The 19,941-nt window shown below is 37.9% G+C and overlaps 1 protein-coding gene across 2 annotated transcripts in view; it reads left to right on the plus strand.

The window, feature by feature from the left end:
* The window catches only part of LOC112151285 (matrix metalloproteinase-16), a 75,338-nt gene that overhangs the window by 26,838 nt on the left and 28,559 nt on the right, over window positions 1–19,941 (plus strand). For both annotated transcript variants that reach the window (XM_024280120.2, XM_024280122.2), the window contains one exon: window positions 1,962–2,266. In XM_024280120.2, coding sequence (XP_024135888.1) covers window positions 1,962–2,266 — 305 coding nt within the window. The remainder of the gene's footprint in view (window positions 1–1,961; window positions 2,267–19,941) is intronic.

Raw genomic sequence — 19,941 nt, forward strand, 5'->3', positions numbered from 1 at the left:
TATCAAGTTCATAATTATGTCAAAAAGTTACAGTTTAAAAGTTTTAAAAATTTGTTTTCAGAGTGTTCAATAAATGTTTAACCTGTTCGGCACGAGTGCGATTGAGTTTAACACCCCTGGTTTACACGCTCTCCCACTAGCTTATAGCACCTCACATGCCCACGCTAACGTTAGCGTAGAAAATAAAGAGAGCAATATTGGCTGTATCCAGCCGTACAGTTTAGAGCCAGAATGCAGCTCAGACGAGGAAAATGAAGATCTAATTGTTCTATCAATGGAACTACTTGTCTGCAAGTGGATGCATCAGAGTTGGAGCAGAGAAGTGAGACTTTGACAGTTTCTGAATCACAAACCAGAGATTTTTCAAACCGCTGGTTTTCATCTGCTCCTAATCCATCACGATTTGAATAAAGAAATACTCAGAAATGCTGTTTTAATTGTGAGTTATTTTTACATGTCTTTCATCGTGACAAAAATGCGGCAAGAACATTTTAAAAACACCAAAAACATGATTTTTTTTGGAGTGGGTTTTTAAGATTCTTGGTCGGTCAAAGGATCGTCTTCCAGCATTTTAAACATTTTTCTTTGTTTTAATCCTTCAACACCAGAGCTTTAGCTCCAGTCTTGACATTTTTTTTGGCTACCGTAACTCTTCAACCGTTTACACAAACATTAGATTCTGAAACGGCAAAAAAAAACAACTTTGCAGCATTATGCAACACTTTACATTAGTATTGTGTTGCCTATCTGTGCAAAGCTGCTATGAAAAGCCACTTTACTGTATTTCAGAATCAGCTGACTCCCATTGATCGCATAAACAGTCAAGGAGTTACTGTAAGCAAAAACTCAAATCTAAAAAAAAATAATTGTATTGCCATAGAAATGTACTCTAGTTTGCTGTATTTTTTGAGTGTTTGTATGTGCATAGTATCATTAAAATAAAAATCAGAAGTGTAACTAAAAACAGGATTTAAATAGGTCATAGGGATGGAGAGAAAATGAAAATACTGCAAATTGGTGTCAGCCTTGACAGAGTAGAGAAAGAATGACGAGCCATAGCAGAAACGCAAAATAAACTCTGCTTCTTCTTTTGTTAACAGCAGGCTATTTGTGTTTCATAACCACTCTTTTTATTCCATCATTCTTTGAGCTTGACACGAACACGTAGGTGAGCGCACATGCAGGGAAGAATACGAGGAGGACGTAAATGTACGTTCCTCCACACAAAGTCTTTTTGGTTATGTTTGCTACCGTTGTGAGAAATGAAAGCTGGACGGCAACACAAAGAAAGGACTAAAGTTAAAGAGGAGAACAGCAAAGAGATGGAAGGAGATGGGTAAACAATAATACACTTTTAACAGAAAGACCAAAACTGATATATTATATTCCACATTTTACACTTGTTGGCTATAAACTGAGCAATGGTCCTCTGTTGCTGCAATAGCTTTTTGGACAAATAGGTGTTGAGATAGGATGACTTCGTTTTTTTTTTTTTGCTTGAATTTTCAGGCCACTAGAAAGCACAACATTGAGATATTTCCGGAGCGGATAAAAAGCAGAAAGCTGTTCCTGATTGCCCGAATAAGACTGGCTCTCAGCAGGCAGTGGGCTGTTGATAATCCTTAATTAGAAAATAAATTCTAGGGGCAGGAAATTGTCCCATCCTCTGCACACCTGCAGCAACTTAAAGCCAGCAGGGGAGGACCCAGCTGTTTTCTCGCTCACAAATGCTTTCGTTTAGCTCTCTGTTGGCGAGCCGGATGAGCCTGAAATAGCCTAACGCTGGAAAAATAGCACTATATGTTTGTTTGATTTTTTATTGAAATGACCAAGCATAGGTTCATGTTTCTTTGCTCAAATATAGCTGATTTTTTACCCCGATTTTCTTCACCATGACATTTATTTCTATCAGTGTTGGCAGACTTTTTTATTTTATTTTTTCGTCTGATTTTTCTTCTCAGCCTAAAAAACGTCACGCCCAAGGTGGGCGATGAGAAGACCCACGACGCCATCCGGAGAGCTTTTGACGTTTGGCAAAAGGTGACGCCGCTGCGCTTCGAGGCGGTTCCCTACAACGAACTTCAGAGGACCAAGAAAGACGTAGACATCACCATCATCTTTGCTTCGGGTTTCCATGGCGACAGCTCACCCTTTGACGGCGAGGGCGGCTTTCTTGCCCACGCCTACTTTCCGGGGCCGGGAATAGGAGGAGACACACACTTTGACTCGGACGAGCCGTGGACGCTGGGCAATCCAAACCATGACGGTAGGCACTGCTGGAGATGAAGTCAGTAAATACACGAAACCTGAGGGTGAGGCGTGGCAGGATGATGCAATCTGGGTTTTGGTTCTCCTGGTCGGTGAACTGATCTGATTTCTGGTTTAACTGTGATGTTCTGATGTACTTTGTACTTCCCCTCTGAAAGCTGATATCTCCCCCCTGGAGCTAAACATATCAGCTCTCACTCTGTGCTGACCTCAGGCTTGTCTGTGTACCGGCCTGTCAGGCTGCTGAGAAAGAGGTCATTCTGTTGAGTTCATAGAGTCTGTGTTGTTGTTTTATGTGGAGCTGAAGTCCAGCAGATCTCTGCTGGGCTGGGCAAGAGGACACTGAAACAAATGCAACCACCAACAAATGCACATTTAACCCTTTATCAGCAGAACGGTCACCGGCAAGGGGAGAAAAAAAAAAAATTACACACTTGATGTAATTCCGATGGAATCAGTTTCCTTCACTGTTTTTCTCTGTGTCAAAATCAATTAGTTTACATTAATTTTGTAAACACTTTTCTACTATAAAATGTTACAAACCAACGCAGAGCAGCATTTCTTAGTTTCAAAAACCACCTCAATTACATTTATTGCTTAAATATTTATTCAAAAACATCAACACTGAAGCTAAATGGAAGTGTGATAAGTTTAAGAGTATATAATGTATAAAAATATTCCTTTATTTTATCGTTTTTTTTTTGTTGCATCTTACCACTGAGCTACTGGGTCAGTACAGATCCACACGTCATATCATAGCAATTCTGTGACTTAACAACAAGAGCAATCTCAACATTGCTCTTGAAAATAGCTAAATGGTCTGAGATTTTCCTGAAATGACGTATTTTGTGGATACTTTTGCTTGTCAAAGTTCTTTCATTTTTGTGTTTAAGCTTCAATTCAAGCTTTTTTTCACTTTTTGTTTGAAGTGTGAGGCAACGCTTTAATATGTCAATAGTAAGTTCAATAAATATATAGAGATATCCAATCATATTTTAAATATCTATGTATTAGATGTATACTTGGTGATGCTTTTCTCACCGATGTTAATTCTGTGGCTTTGTTTGGTACTCAGTTTCAGAGCAGACTTACCTTTACACAGATATCCTCACTTTGAGAACTTTGGAAGATGAGAACCTGAACATTAGATTGGGTACCTTAGACCTGGAAAGTCTGAAATGTAGCTTATAATTTATATTTCAGATTTACCTTTGGATGAACCTTCTGTGGCACTCTCTCTTGGAAAGATTGGCCTCGGTTTTGCAGGTTTTCTACCAGAGAATTTTTTCTTACCGTTGAAGGGCGAGTTTGAAATAGTTTGAAAAAATTTTGATATAACTTCCGAGATTGACAAGCAGAAATATTTGCTTCCTTAAGACCCATTTTAAAGCTTCTGTTGTTCATTTTGAGACACCTAAAATGTTTCAGACCAACTGGCTTATAACTATTATTTCATCTATTTCTGTGTGTGTGTTTTGTTAAACAAAATAAGTCAGTTTTGTCCTTAATTCATCTGTACATCATTATATTTTTTTACTTGTTGATTTTAGTCTAATAAACCCAATTTTTGAAATATTTTGGACAAAATCAATCAAATTCACCACAATCCTGTTATATTGTTATTTTTAAAATACCCGAATAAGTATATATATATATATATATATATATATATATATATATATATATATATATATATATATATATATAGGGTGGAACATTTAAATTGGCTATAATGTATTGCCAAAAAAATAAAAAAATAAATTGTTTTTTAAAGAGAAAAAGTGTTCTCTGTTTTTCACGGTAAATTCCTCATTAAATCCAAAGAGAAAGACCTTACTCCCCAACTCAGCAACAGTGGTCGTTGCTGAATCATGAGTAGAGTCTTTCAAGACAAAGAAGACGTAGGTATATTAAATAAATTAAAAAAAAGGAACAAAGAAAGAAGTTGACTGTCTGGAGAGATAACAGAGTGAAGAAATGGATGAGAGTATCTGTAGACAAATATTCGAGGTTCAGGAGAAAGGCAGACATGGGAGAACCATCAGTGGGAAGTTAAAACAGTTGAGGAGTGGGAGCTGTTACACATGAGCCCATGGAATTGGATGAGAGCAAGTTCCAGCCGATTTGCAGCCACTAAGCAAAAAATAATGCACCCGTTTATTTAAAGGTGTTGTGGGTTCATTTTTTAATAGTCATGCATAAGCGAGTAATCTTGCCGCAGTCTCTTTCTACAGTACTCGCCAGTCAAAAGAAAAAAAAGAAAACTGTTCATTATCACCCATACATGCAAACACACATCACACAGTCTGAATGCTGTCATTGGGGCTGCAGGAGGAAGGAGAGGCATCTGTCATCGTAGGCTATGATTCACTCCCTTCAGGATAATAAAAGCAACCTCTAATGCAATATTAATACCGTGCCGATGCAGCCCACACTCCTGCAAAAACATCCCATAATGCATAAAGTTCCCCTGTGCTCCCTGCTGCCAGAGTGCAGTATTTTCTTGCATGTTAAAACTACGATTTAGCATGGTAGATAACTGTACTAAAGTTAGTTCTGTTCTGTGTGGGGAGTGACGGTTCATAAACAGAACCATACTGCTCATCGACACTTGAACAGCTGTTCAAAATAAATAAACTTAAATAAACATCCTCTGTGATGAAGTTGAGGCAGGAGCTTCAGGTTAACACACTTTTGGACAAACATGAAGCAGCAACTTTGACAAGTGGATGCAAATTTGACGGCAAAATTGTGTTTTTCTGACAATTGATTTAAATGATGGATGGAAGAGGTGTGAACGAGGAGGTGTGAGGGTGATCTGCGATACACTTGTGTGCCGAACTGTGGCCCGGACAACCAAATATTTTAAAATGTATGTGACTAAGTCTTGAAATATTTAAAAAAATTCCACCCTTGTGCATTAAAAGCTTTGCGCACTTTTACTCCCATTAAAAAAAAAAAAAATCTATGTTGTGTTTTTGTTTGTTGAAAGTGAATTCTAGCAAATATGATGCAATTTAAGGAGTATTTTGTACCAATAATTTGTTGCCAAAACCTTGAGTTTTCTATTTTTATTTTTAGTATCTATTATTAAAATGGTTTTCAATCGATATAATGCTTTCTGTTAGCTTACCGTGGAGCAGCTGGGTATGATGTAATTTTATCTCTCAGCAACAACAACAAAATAAAAGGATGTCTGCCTTCCCTGCTTTATTCCTCTCTTTCCGTCAGTCTCCTCTCCATCCATGTTTTAAAGGTAGAGCCGCAGTCGCACACACACAGACCCACACCGGAGACGACCTGCTGTCCGGCAAGCTGCCCCTGCCTGTCATACCTAATCCCCCGTGTACTGTTGTCAAGAGGGATCAGTCGTCACGGTGACTGTTGCCAGCATCGCTCTGTAGATGCTGTTGTTGTTGTTGTTTTGGATGACGATGTCATCGGTGCGCACTGGAGGATTATTTCCTGTCTCTATGGAGATCAGCACGCCCGTGCACGTGTTTGAGTTCTTTGTCTCAGGCGTTAGGAGGAGATTTTCTACCACTTACATTTATAAAAGCATATTTGCTTTTGCAGCTGAAATAATGTTTTTATTTATCAGAATTAATAAACATTTCACAAAGGCTTTCATGCTGGCTTTTATACTATAAAAGTAAACTATAACAGCTCAAGGACTGACGTAAAGAAAAGAACAATTTTATCACAGTCTGAATATTTTAATATATTTAAGTTGTTTGAAATATGACTGAATGGCGAGCAATATTGGAGCTATCCAGCCGTAGTTTTGAGCTACATGTCAGCTCGACAAGGAAAACCGAGACGCACGTGAATGTGTTTGTCCACAAGTCGATGCCTCTAACTGGGATGGAGACAGGAGCTTGTGGCTTGCCGTAGTAGCTTTGAAGTCTCATCTACAAGCGTTTTCTAAAGGCGTTTTTGCATCTACTCCTGATTCACAACGATTTGAAAAAAGAAATGAAACTTAATTTTCTTTAAATATGTCCTCCATCATGAGTACCATTAATGAAGAACGTGTCAAAAACATACTTTTCATCAGTGTGGGTCTTTAAATGCACAGACATTTATAAATTGGAGCGCCCTTGCCTGCGGTAGCAGTTGTGTTAGCCGCGTGTCATGCCTGAGAACGATCTGAAAACTCTGGGGAGGTGAATCTCACATTGAGCCAGACCCATTTTATCACCTCTGCTTCACACTAAACTCTCCCCTCTGTGCTGTGTGTGTGTGCGCGTGACAACATGTGTTACAGCCGACAGCCAGACTCGATGATCACATCATTCATGCCAAGCCCCTCCACCTTTGTGCGAAGCTCATCGTGCCTGAAAAGCGCAGAGGCAAGTGAGGAGGATCTGGCACACAGGGTTGGAGAAATGCCTTCTTTATGAAGGCCGACTGATGGATTCACGCGTTTCCTTCCTCCCCTCCCAGCCTCTTTTCTCTTGTTTACTACAACAACACTGCTGACTTTTGGTTCTGCTCTGAAACAAAGAGGGATTGCAGTCGAGGGACCTGTTCTGGCTGAGTAACACATCAGTGAACAAGTATTTCTAATTGTAAATTGAAGGCAGGATTTTATTTATAACTCAGTAAACCACCATTCTGAATGCTCACACCCTCTCTTCTGAGCAGGCATTTACAAACACATCCCTAATAGGATGTTCGCTTCTTTCCTTTAGGCTGCAGCGGAATGACAAATCTCTCAAATCATTGTCTATGTCTTTTTCTCGCCCTCGTTTTCATTTCACTGTGTGAGACTCCACACATAATTGTGTTAGGGATCGCACAGTAATAAGTCCGGCATTTCAGCCTGGATGGAGCACCACGAAAAACAGCAGAGCGGCCGTGTGAGGGGGTGGCTGATCAGCCCGTGTTTTCATTCAGAGTGCAACAACCCTGTGGCCCAAACAGAAGTTGTTTTCTCACAGGAATGTGTGGACAAAGCCCATCACAAGGAGCAAACACGACAATCACTGTTTGGTTTAATGATGAATGATGCTACCGTGCTCACATCAACCTTTCATATGCTTGGAAACAATCTCTATCCTAAAAATGAGGAAAGATGTGATGAAAAAGGAGATTAACCAACTACTATAACTTTGAGTGCTATGTTGTCTGATTTAAAACCTTAACTTTGCTGTGCTGGTGTTTGCTAGTTACAATTTACATATGTCAATATTTCTGTTTTCAATGACAGTTAAAAATAAATTGATTTAATTTGCATTTAAATGCAACTAGAACAAACAAAATGAACAGGCTATGTGGTAAATAATGAATATTTTCCCAAAAGTGTCTTTTTTTTTTAAATCCAGAATTTTTTGCACATTCAAACTGAACTGATTGTGAAATTCTATTTTGGCAAAATGTTATTGGTCATGTTGGCTAATCATCAATCTTTTTTTTTTGACCAATCACTGTGTTTTTTCACACAAGCTGAAAAGGCACCACTATTTTGGCTTTATCATTTGAGTCTTTTTCTTTTTTGGATAAAAAAAAAACAAAATATTGGGTTATTTTAGTCTAAAGTTTAAAAAAAAAACATTAACATAATCTGTTATATTCTATGACATGTTTAGTTTTTCTCTTCTCAATAAATACCTCTGTACTGTTTGTACAACAAAAATATTCATGCACATTTTTCTACGGGCATGCTGCGAGAGACAGATTCTAATGGACTCTTAAATACCTTAAATAAGGGTGAACTAGGTCAGACGCAGGCATGTCGTAAAGATTTATCACTCTTTCAACCCCCAAAAACCTCACACTTTTTAGTCTAAGTGATATGTGCGCACTGACTGTTAGAAATTATGAAATTAGACAATAGATTGTGGGGTCATCCAGTAGGCGTCCTACTGTACATATCACCTATTCACCCTGTGTGTGCTACATTACTAATGTGACTAACCTCAGCCAGTCAAACATAAACTGTGAAGATCCTCTTAAATTGAAGATATAACTTGATGTTAAACAAAATGATAGTAATGATTTGCGCTTTTCTTTTTACTATTTTTTGCTATATCTTTATGTGTTTTGCAAATTAGGATCCCAGTTTTGCAACACAAACTGTTCAATTCCTTGGCAACAAAGAGGCAAACATGCTCACATTTACTTAATTACAAGATCATTTTGGTGTCATCATGCTTCAGCTATCCTCTTTGTCCAAAGAGATTCGTGCATGTGCAGCATTTGTTTTCAGGCTCCGATACTGCTTTTATTCTACATGAAAACAGCACCAGAAAAAGGAAAAAAAAAAAACCCTACAAATAAAAACGCTATCTCTGCATACCATATTAATAGACGAGCTCTTGCCTGAGGGGTGACCTAAAAGGTCTGGTATGTTTACAAAGACCTCAGGCACCTTTAACATGACTGAAAACCATCTGAAAAACACAGCTTGAGAACTAGATTCTCACACAGGAAATGTGAGATCCCTGGCTTTTAATTGTCTTCTTCACAATTACCTCCAAAGTAAAGCAAATGGGTCAGAAAGTTGTATCACTTTAAGAAAAAACAAGGAAACATGAGCAAAGTTTGTAGTTGATAGGACACCTGAGAATAAAATCCTGATTGGTTGATGACAGGTAAGATGAAACCAAATTGACTTCAACTTCAGCTAATTTGATCGATAGTCACAAGACTCAGTGTTTCTGACAAAGAGCTGCAGGCAGAACGGTTTATCATCAAAATCCAATACGGTTATTGAACTCCACATTTAAAGCAGCTGTCACTTTTAATTGAACCACTTGATCATTTATAGATACCAATTCTCCGCTTCGTTGTTTTTCGGGGGGGGCCATCTCACCTAACTGAAATTAGAATCAAAGAGGAAACTGGATCTGTTGGTTAGACTACAAAAGAGGAAAAAAAGGAAGAGTTGTTTGGAACCAGAAGAGCATATGGTGTCCTTGCAGGTTTATTTTTAGATGGCTGCTCCTACTGTGTGATGAGTAGGAAGCAGTTCATTCTGTCTTTTCCTCCCCGTTTCTGTTTATCCGCTTTCCCCCACACATCCTCATTTTCTCTCAAAGTTCAGTGGGTTTACTTGCCATTACACTTGATGTGCTTTCAAAGCACAGCTAAAAAGCAAGAAGACGACATTTTGGATTCAGACAGAAGATGTCCCCACTCATGTCAAAGAAAAGGACCAAGGTGAAAGAAAGGCTGTTTTGTGATACTTCTATGATGCTGTCCATTTTAGGAAACAGTGTAACTGCTTGTTGTTTCACTGCAGACTTTGACTTGGTTGCTGGTATTTTTCCAAGTGTTGGAAAGAATGTGTCTGTATATTCTTTGGACAAAGCATTAGGAAGTTTATCTGCAGAGCGAGGCCCGTCTGTCTGCTTGCCCAATCTGTATGCTGTCGAGATTTTTTGGGGTCTTTTTTTATATATATTTTTGTTTTCTTACCAGCTCTTAGTAGCCATTTAGTCGAGTCATGTATTTTAACCCAATGTTTTATTTGATATTTTAGTTCCATTCCAGTGAGAGTCATATTCTGGATTTCTTCTGGAAGAATTTTGGTATAAATGTCTGATTTATGCCTGCAGTTATTAGTTGAAAGATGACTCACTTTTTTCAAATTTCTGATCCTTTTTAATAGGGATTGTTGCTCTGCTGCTCTTCTACACCTAAAACCAAAAGAATATTTTGTAGCCTCAACTTTTCATAGTACAGATCTAGTGTCTTCTGCCCATCTTTTCCAGACAAAATTATTTAACTTTTTCATTTATATATCGGATCAACAGTTAATTTTCCCAAGATTTCTCAGAAATCCCTCGAAAAGTACAATCACACATACAATATGCAATGTTTTCTTCTTTAAAGCTGTATGCCAATGAAATATATTGGAGTGTTTACAAACTGAAGGTCTGCATTAAACGGAGCAAACCATTTAGAAGTTAGGATTGCTGCTAAAATGCCACATTTTTTAAATTTGATTTTAATTTACAAGTTCATCATTTGATTTAGTTTATTTCTAAAACTTTTTTTTATCTTATTTTGTTTGGTTCACATAATCAATGACTAAAAAAAAAAAAAAATTAATTCTCATAAATAAAAACAAATTGGAATCAGTAGAAAATTTAAGAAATTAAAAAAGAAAATTAGATCAATTATTGGATTTGATATTTTAATATAAATTTGAAATAACACCTATCTTAAATATCCCCACATTTACTACTGCTGGAAGAAAAATCAAAGGAGATAATGATGTCTTTTCCCATTTGTTCTTTGAGATCAACAAACTTCTTTTATAAACTGCTAAGCAACGACCACAACTCAAATACTTCTGAATACTATTCAATAAAAAAGCAATACATGAAAACATGGTACAAAATAAAAGTAAATACAGCATGAAATTGGGAAGATAAATGAATAAATGCAAAGTTAAGAATAAACCCATGGTACAGAATCTGGCCACAGGTAACGTAACTGCTTACGTGATCTGCTGATTCACAGTAGGGCTGCCACAAACGATTAATTTAATAGTCGACTAATCACCGATTATTTTTTCCGATTAGTCGACTAATCGGGTCATGCACAAACTGGATGTAAAGCACACATCTTAACCATTATTAGCTTTAAAACTGAAAAAATCCTAAATTGGACCTAATAGGTAGCATGTAGCTGAAATATTAGCTAAGCTCCAAACTAGCCGAAAAAAAAATGAAAAAAACTAAATTAGCCAAAACAGATAGCATGCAGCTGAAATATTGGCTAAACTCCAAAATAGCCTAAACAAAATCCTAAATTAGCCAACATAGCTAGCATGTAGCTAAAATATTAGCTAAACTCAAAAATAGCCTAATAATCCTCAATAAATGTCAAAATAGTCCAAAAAGCTAGCAGGATGCTATTATATCTTTTAACTTTACTACACTCTGACTCCATATAATATAAAGTAACGACTAATCGATTATTTAATTAGTCGTCGACTAATTTAATAGCCGATTAGTCGTCGATTAGTCGACTAATCGTGGCAGCCCTAATTCACAGAGAAAAAAAGGCATTTCGCCGGCTTTTTCTCCGGCGGTAAACGGGTGTAATTATACAAATTTGAACACTTGTTAATATTGAGTTGAAAAAAATAAAACGATTAACGTTCTCTGTCCCATTTGAAGCTCATCTTGCACACTGAACTTCTAGAGAGTTACAGTTTATTCACATTTAAAAGCTAATAGTTCTGAAAAGTTTTTTTGAAGTATAATTTTTTGAAAAGGTTTCCTAAAGTTTAGGAAATTTCTACTTAAGCAACCGGCAAAAATTGTGAAATTTCCGCTTCCGGCTAGTGATTGTTTCTGGCGCCATCTTGCATGTGACCAGAAGCCCCTCACACCGTGGGGTGACGTTTGATAAATCTCACTTTTGAAAAGTTAGATTTTAGTTTATATTGTAAAAGAAGTGTCATCTGCATGAAGGAGACATTTCTTTCACCTTATGTGATATCCAAGTAATTTATACAGTGTCTCATATCTAATGTTACGCTGCCATCAAAACTAGTTTTAGTTCATTTTATTTTTAGGAATAGATTTGGGTTTTTTTCTTTAAATAAAAGGCAAAAAAACAAGAAAAAAAATCCTTCTTTTGGGTCATTTTTTAAAACTTTTTATTTTAAAAAACGTTTTTCATTTCTGCATAACTTTGATTCTCTCAGCCTGAAGAGGAAATGACCACAGAGGTTCAGATAGCTTTTTTCTCACTACCTGAATGGATCTGTATCTTCCACTGAAAAGTACATCTGTGTCCCCTAGGACGTCCAGTATCAGTGCGTTTAGGAAAAGGAGGATTGATGCCGAGTTGTTGTAAATAAAAGAGCTTGTAGAGGGACACAGGTGGGACATCCCAACACAAACAAACACCAAGGGAATCGGAGGAACACATCATAATGTGTGCAGTTAGTTTCAAGGATGCAACATGACAGTCGACATTAAGTGATGTAACACTGATATGATGCAGTGCAATGTTTTACTGCGGGTCTTGTAGAACACAAACCGTTCCAGGAGGACGATGCATCAACTTCATGCAAGAATCTACATCATCAGAACAGTTTTACACAGATTTTAGTCAGTTTGCAGTCAATACTACAGGGCAAACATGTTTGCAGTTATTTGTCCTCAAAGTAATAATACAATATACTGGTTTTAGAACCCTAAAAGCCACATTCTTTTTATTTAGGTTTATTAAAATTATAAGCGTTTACAGTCGAACCTCTACTACCTCTAAAACTTTTGTCTTAAAGCACATTTTAATACTTAGTGTTGAGGCAGTTCAACCAGTCATGAAGTTTGCATGGAATTGCACATTGAACACATTCTGTGAAAATATCTTTGTCAGTTACATAACCCCATTTCCAACTACAGCTGCCATGAAAGATTTGCATCATTACTTTCAACACTTTTCCTCCAATATCTCCATACACTCAGCCCACCAGGCCGCCACTACAAATAGATGGCCGCTTACTGACAGCGGCATCAGCCTCCATGTGGGCGGCAGTACTCTCTTCCGCCCCCGCACATAAATAAACTCACGCACACAACCCAGAAGCCCAAGGAGGCCTCCCACCAGCCAGTCAGATGCTGTCGTAGAGCTTGTTCCCATAATGCTTAGCAAACAAAATTTGTAAATCACCCTGCCAACTGTGTGTTGTGAAAAAAAATGCAGCTTTTACTCTCCTTAAGGAATAGCTGTTTGGATCATTTTAAGTCTTATGCACATTAAAAGCAAAAAGCAGTAGATATAAACTCATTAGATGTTTTAACAGTGTTTTTTTATATATATATATATCTTACGACCCCCTAAAGCAAATGTTTTTAATAAGGCACTATATAACTTTATGAAGATCCTTGAATCAGTTGCAGTTTGTCTGCCATCCTATCTTGTGCCCCAAAAGCAACAGACAAAAAAAACAAAAGACAAGGCAAGCCGGTCAAAGAAAACATTTGACAGACAAATGATCAGTTCAACCCCAATGTAGATGGTCAAGCTTCTTCAAGGGCCAATGCTCTAACAATCACAGTCCCATTCATACATGCAACGTGCTAGCAAGCCCACAAGGTGTAATGTGAGGTTTACTGTGTTGCTCAAGGATATTTAAGGTCAACGGCTCTAAATCTGCACCACAGCCACTCATAATAAAGTATTAGAAGATGACGTTACACCCTTATCCCTACTGTAACATAATAACACCTCATATTTTAGCCCCAGAAAAAGAATAAAAGCAACAAAACTGACAAAATACTCAGACAAGAAAAGTTAAAAGCCACTTTAGTCTTGCGAAGCAAGCATTAACTTTTTTTCTGCTGTAAAAACTAGATACTCGAGGTACCCAAAATGATGGTTACACACTGTGCAATCAAGGTGGAGCCAAACCTTTGATAGATCAAGAAGGAGAGCTCAAAAACACAGAATACGAAGATGAGCAAATGAGGATCACAGATTTGATCCATCTTTATGGAAAAAAGAAAGTCAACAAAATAAAAACTAATTAAACAACAGGGATGCACAGCGGTGTAGTGGTTCAAATCCTATTCTATTTTGTGTGGAAATTACATGTTCTCCTCATGCCTGCCTAAGCTTTCTTTGAGTACTCCAGCTTCCTCCTACAGTACAGGCTTCCTAGGGAAATTGGTGTTTCTAAATTGTCCCTGTGTGTGAATGTGTGTGTGGTAGGGACATTATCTGTGATCTGTTACACCACTTGTGTGTGGTTTGTGCACCATACTGACGTCTAGTCTAGGGTCTACGCTACCTTTGTTAAACAGTAGCTAGGATAGGCTCCAGCAACTCTTACCCCAAGAGAATCCCATACGGGATTGAGCGAGTTCAGAAAATGGATGGATGGACACATGGACACATGGACGGATGGATGGATGGATGGATGGTAGTTAGAAAACATACAAACAACTGGCAACCTTGGAGCTCCCAACCCCTAAGGACAATATTCACCATCTAGTACTTTTTTAGCCTTTATTTTAACTTGAACATCTCATAACAAACAGTTTAAAAGGAAAGTCAGACAGCAAATTTGCACTCTAAAATCTCAGGCTGGAAAATAAGTAACATTTATTTCAGTGCAGCTTTTGTCTAAATGTATGTCTTTCTTTTATTGTCAAACAGAACTCGCTAAATGAACACCTATAGTTCACTTATGAAAACAAGAAGAGTACTATACTTTTTATAGATTAACAAAATATTATTTGTTTTTGTTTTATTTTTAGTTGAAAGGAATAAAACCTTTAAGTATTATATCTGAAATGCTTGAGTCAGTCCTGTGAATTTTTAGCTAAAGTGACAATCGAACAATCAGAAGTGAAAGAAGCAAAATTTGTATCAGAGAAAATGTCAGCCTAACTACTGCTGAGGGTATATATAATTAATGGTTTAAATGAATAGTTAATTTTGAATCTTAAATGACACTGATGGTCATTTACCTTCCTTATCTACTAAATTTACTACAAAATTATAACTTTTTCCGATCATAACTAAGAGGAAAAGCTGAGAATAATTCTGCCAGACCAGGTTTTCTGCAAGGTTAAGTTTGTAAACTTATTTAAAATTCTCTCTCCGTCTGCTTGACTGGTGCAATGTGAATTCAGAAACTTCACCCCAGCATTTTTGAGGTGAGGTAACATTACTCTTAGGCAGACACAACTGCCAAACTCACTGCACATATGAATACACCATCAGTCCACTTACCATGACCAATGCATTACTAAAGATGAATTATCTCAATGGAAATGTGTGTGCACGGCTGTCCAGCTCACAGGTGCTGCACGGAGATAAATGTGACACGAATAAAACATCTTTTTTTTCTTCTTCTCCCTGCTGCATTTTTTTCCCTCCTCCCGTCTTTCAGTAACTAAATAGAAACCGGCCAGTGTGTGGAGACATGGCAACTTTCCACACCAAATTTCCATCTCCAGCAGCCTCTGTAAATAAATAATTACTCCAGTGAACATGTGCTGCTCTCATCAGCTGGAGTTTTGCTCTCTGACAAGCATGGGAGAATTAAGTGCGAGTACATTCGACAGCGCTAGTTCTGCTCGATAAGTGTCAAAGGCCATCAACCGAGGGAGTGAGAGACAGGCAAAGAGGAGGAGAGAAAAGCAGCAGCCCATGTTTTATGGCATCAAAAGAATTATGAATCCCGGTGGGAAACAATATGGCTCACACTTTACTGATTATTTCAACTTTGCAATAATGCTTCACGTTGCCTTCAATTTTCTATTTTAGTGTTAAAAACTAGTTTAGGTGCTAAACAATTGTAGTTATAATTGGTTTAAAACAACCCAAATTGAACTCATATTTCCAGGTTTTATATACGACCCATGAATGCCCTTTTGTTTGTGCTGTGGTCTGTCAAGTTACTTAGAAAAAGTGTTTCCTTTTTGGTTTCATTTTTTGTCCATGAAGTTGATCAAATACAATGTGGGCCGTTGTACTTTTGCAGAATTCTTTTACAACAGTCGCACTGTCAAAGCAGGCACACAGCTCTGGTTTGACAGCCAGCAAAAGCCTGTGCCGGGGGCCCTCTGAGCCAGGCACTGAACCAGTGGGCTGAGATCTGGCAGGCTGTCAGAGCAGCACAGCTCTTCCACAGCCAATGTCCTCACTGACCTCTCCTCTGGTTCACCGTCCGCGCGCGTCCTCCCAAAACGGCTCTTTTTCACTTGGGAATTTCATCTCCAGCGTCCTTCAGGCTCTGGGTAGTTAGTTGACACTTTCCCTTTTTTTTGTCAGTTTTCATTTCTTGTTTTTCGCTCTTTTACTTAATCCTCCCATTCAATGTTAACAATATACTTCAAGAGAATAAGTCTGACACAAATGAAAGATATTTATACTTACTAGTTTACGATTGTGCTTTCCAGTTTTCCCAGAAACCTATGAGCAATACATCACAGCTGTCTTAGGCATGAACCTTATATATGGTTAAAAGGGCAAAAGTGAGACTTGTAATTCAAGAAGAAGATTTGGTGGATGTGTCAAAACAGCTTCCCCACACCCAATAAAGTAGATAGAAACAACTAACTGTATTTGAGAGCTGGACTGAGTGAATGTGACATCATCCATGGAAAATGGTTTACTTCCGGCTCCAACAAAATGTAATTTCTGGAGCGTCTCTATGTTGGAACCAGAAATTGTCAATAAGCAGTGATTAGTTGGTCTGAGTCAACATTTCCATGGCAACCACTTTTACCAATCAGGAGTGAGCTTGTTAAAAAGTCTACATCCCACCACTTAAAAGCATGCTGGGTAGAATCTGCTCATTAAACGTTTCAAACATTTGACGTGAAGAGCCAGCCGGCAGGGGTCATTCAGTACAGTTCAGTGTAGAAACACAAGGAATGGGTCTCAAAGAACAACAAAATTAGTTCATATCCACTTTTTCTCAGCAGATGCTAAACTTAAAAAAACTGTATCAATGTTAAAAATCCACTTCACCCCTTCACCTCTGGCTCCTGCCAAAACACTTCAGCTGCCTAAATGTGGGACAAATATGAATAACTGGTTAAACTGCGGTTTTTGTATCATTTTCAGAAGTTGTGAGAATTCAGACTTCAGTGAAGAGTAGATTTATAGCAAAAGTCCTAACAGTATGTCCTGATTATACACACACACACACAAATATTAAGTCTGAGTTGAAACTGAACCGATCAAACTATGGTAACGTAAATTAATTTTGTACGGGACTGTTTGTATAGAAAAGTGCATCAAAGTAAAAGTAGTATATCGTGCTGTAGAGTAAAAGCCAAAAGGGTCACTTTGATTTAAAAATAAAAAAATGGGGTTAGATGGGGAAATTTGTTGCCCTGTGGGCATTTTAGTGTTCAACGCCTTTTCTTCTTTAGACCCACTCTAACAAAAATTGTTGTTTTGGTGTTTTTAACATGTTTTGTGGTGTTTTTCCAATAATGGAGGACATATACAAAGAAAATAAAGAGCATCTCTGAGTTTTTTTTTGTTTGTTTGTTTGTTTCTTGTTTGTTTTTTTTCCAGAGCGTTGTGAATCGCAAACAGACAAAAAAGTCTGTTTGAAGGTTTGTTTATTTCTGATGTGGAAAATTCGCTCCACTTTGGGGAGGGGAAGGTGGACATGGTTTTTCCACACAAACCACAACTTAGAGGCAGTTTTCTAATCAACTACTGTTGCTCTGCAGAAACTATGTCTTAGAAAACAACACTTTAAAAAAAATCACTACAAACTGCATAATCAAAAATAAGTCTTCTGGCAACGGTTTAAGAGAGAACAAAAACTCAAAGGAAATTTTTAAATTTCACTCAGAAACTTTCATTATATCAACTTATTTTTGAAAGAAAAAGCAAAAAAGTCAAATTTTTGATTCCTTTTACTGTTATCTGAAATTCCAAAGATGCTTCTTTGCTTTAGTCCTTGTTGTTATGTCTAATAGATAATTGGTTACGTACACAGGCGGCAGTGGTCACTTGTGTGTGACATTGCTGACAGATGTCATGTATCAAGTGAAGCATGGACTCTTACTTAAGCATTGAGGAATCGGGGAGCTTTACAGGCTCCCAGAGGTATCTGCTGACAGTTTGAGCCATTACTGCAATTGAAGAGCAGTGACTGGGGCCATACATCTGATTTGGAAGCTAAAGGGTACTTATCTGCGTTCGCCTGTGTCTGAAATCCAGTATTCTCATGTCCCCTACGGCCCGGTCACGGTCTGTAACGGCAGAGGCACGCGCCGAAAGCTGGTAAAGAATACAGAAAGAGCAGGTTTCTAATCAAAAATCCTGTTTGCTTTACTGCAAGCCCTGAGGGAGAAGACCGAAAAGGAGGTACGTGGGGTTGTAAATCTCCACTGTCTCTTCTTCTCCCACTTCATCGTCCCCTCTTTATCTCTCCTTTTCTCTCTCTTCAGTTTCTCTACCTCATTAGCGGCAACCTTGACCTCCCCTGAGCCGAGCTCCTGCAAGATTGCGGCCGCCTCTGACCGCCACTGTGATCATTGCCCACTTAACATCACAAAGAAAAAACACAAAAAATGAATTTTAAATGCAGCGTTCAGGCTTTAAATAGAATCCTAACATGACTTCATTTTCTGCCAAAGTGGCAAATGGTAAAAATGAATCACTGAATGATGAGGATGCTTCTTCACCCACAAACAAACAAAAAAAAAAAATGTTCAAAAAGTGTTGTTGCTCTGAGTGGGTTTCTACACAAGCTGTTGATCGTCCTGACAGTGTTTGGATCAGCTGTAGTCTTTATTTTAAGCATTATTTTTGGCACTCAGACGCAGCAGCAGACTGCAGGGTGAAGTTATAAATGCATTGGTAAAGGGTTAGAGTTGTGTAATTCATCACCTCCGTCATCAGTGATTGCTGCAACACGGAAACATTGCTCGAGATAAATAGTCCAACGCTTTATTTTTTTCCTTTCTCCTGTCCCCCTGTTTCCCCTTCAGATGCCTTTTCTCCTTGGATTACCTCACCTTTTTATCTCGCGTTTAAGTATGTTCTGTAATCCTTTTATCACAGTAATCGCCTCGGTCCGCAACATCTTTTTCATCTCTTTCATCTCTCTGGTTTTCTACACTTGCTCACCACTTTCTCGCTCTTTGTGTCTTTTATTTTACTACTTCACGCTCTACCCATCTCCTTCCACACTCCAGCCTCTTCCCGCGGAGCCTTTGTATGAAAACCCTCAGCTGATAATTAGTTTTGTTTTTGTGGCCCCGGCGCTGAGGGGGCACCCTGTCTGCGGCGCGACTTACATAAGGAGCTGAAACAAAGTGACAAAGCTGTCCTAAAATAGACCCGGAAGGCACAAAGGCTGACTCAGGAGATCAAAAACAATGGAAACAATCTTTTTCTTGTACTTGTGCTGTGGATGCCACCGTATTGTGTTTGACAATTGCATCAGTTTGTGAAAACATCCATATATGCTCTCAACTGTTAAGTATTATTAATTTGGCCAAAAGCGGGGTTGCAATTAACAATTTTTGGTTGTCTGTTTGTTTTTGAAGTACTTATTATTTTTTTCTTTCATCCAAACACATTGATTCATCAGAAATTATCTCTGTTTTAGATTTGTTGTTTTTCATAAATCCATTAAAATAAACAAGAATTATTTGTTAAGCCACACTTTAGATGGTTGTATGTATTTAGTCAATTCCAATAAGGTTTTTTAAGGATTGGTGTCTGCAGGCAAAAAAGCCTCTTTATGAATCATTTTTGTTGCAAGGACCTCTAAAGCAGCTTTTGTTTTTCATTTGCATCTATTCTCCTTTAGAATCATTTGGTTTAAACTGACAGAGGAATGAAAACCAAAGACCAACTTTCTGAACTTAAGTTTGTCAGCAATAGTTTTACTACCCCTTCGCCCAAAAGTAGCCAGATTAGGCATCCTTGTAACCCTGAGAAGAGATAAAGCTGGTTGAGAACATGGATGGATGGATGGATGGATGGCAAGCTTGAGTTTATGCTGTGGAATAGCAAAGCATCTAGGGCACATGTGTCAAAACAAGGCCCGGGGTCCGATCCAATCCACTGGATAATTCTATCCGCCCCTCCAGATAATTTTTTTATTGTTAATAATGGCCCGATGTTATCTTGTATTGTTTCTTACTTGTATAATTTTTATATACAAATATTTTATGGAGAGTAAATTATTGAAAGGTATTTAAAGTTTAAGTTGAT

Source organism: Oryzias melastigma, linkage group LG20 (genome assembly GCF_002922805.2).
Source record: "Oryzias melastigma strain HK-1 linkage group LG20, ASM292280v2, whole genome shotgun sequence".
Lineage (NCBI taxonomy): Eukaryota > Metazoa > Chordata > Actinopteri > Beloniformes > Adrianichthyidae > Oryzias > Oryzias melastigma.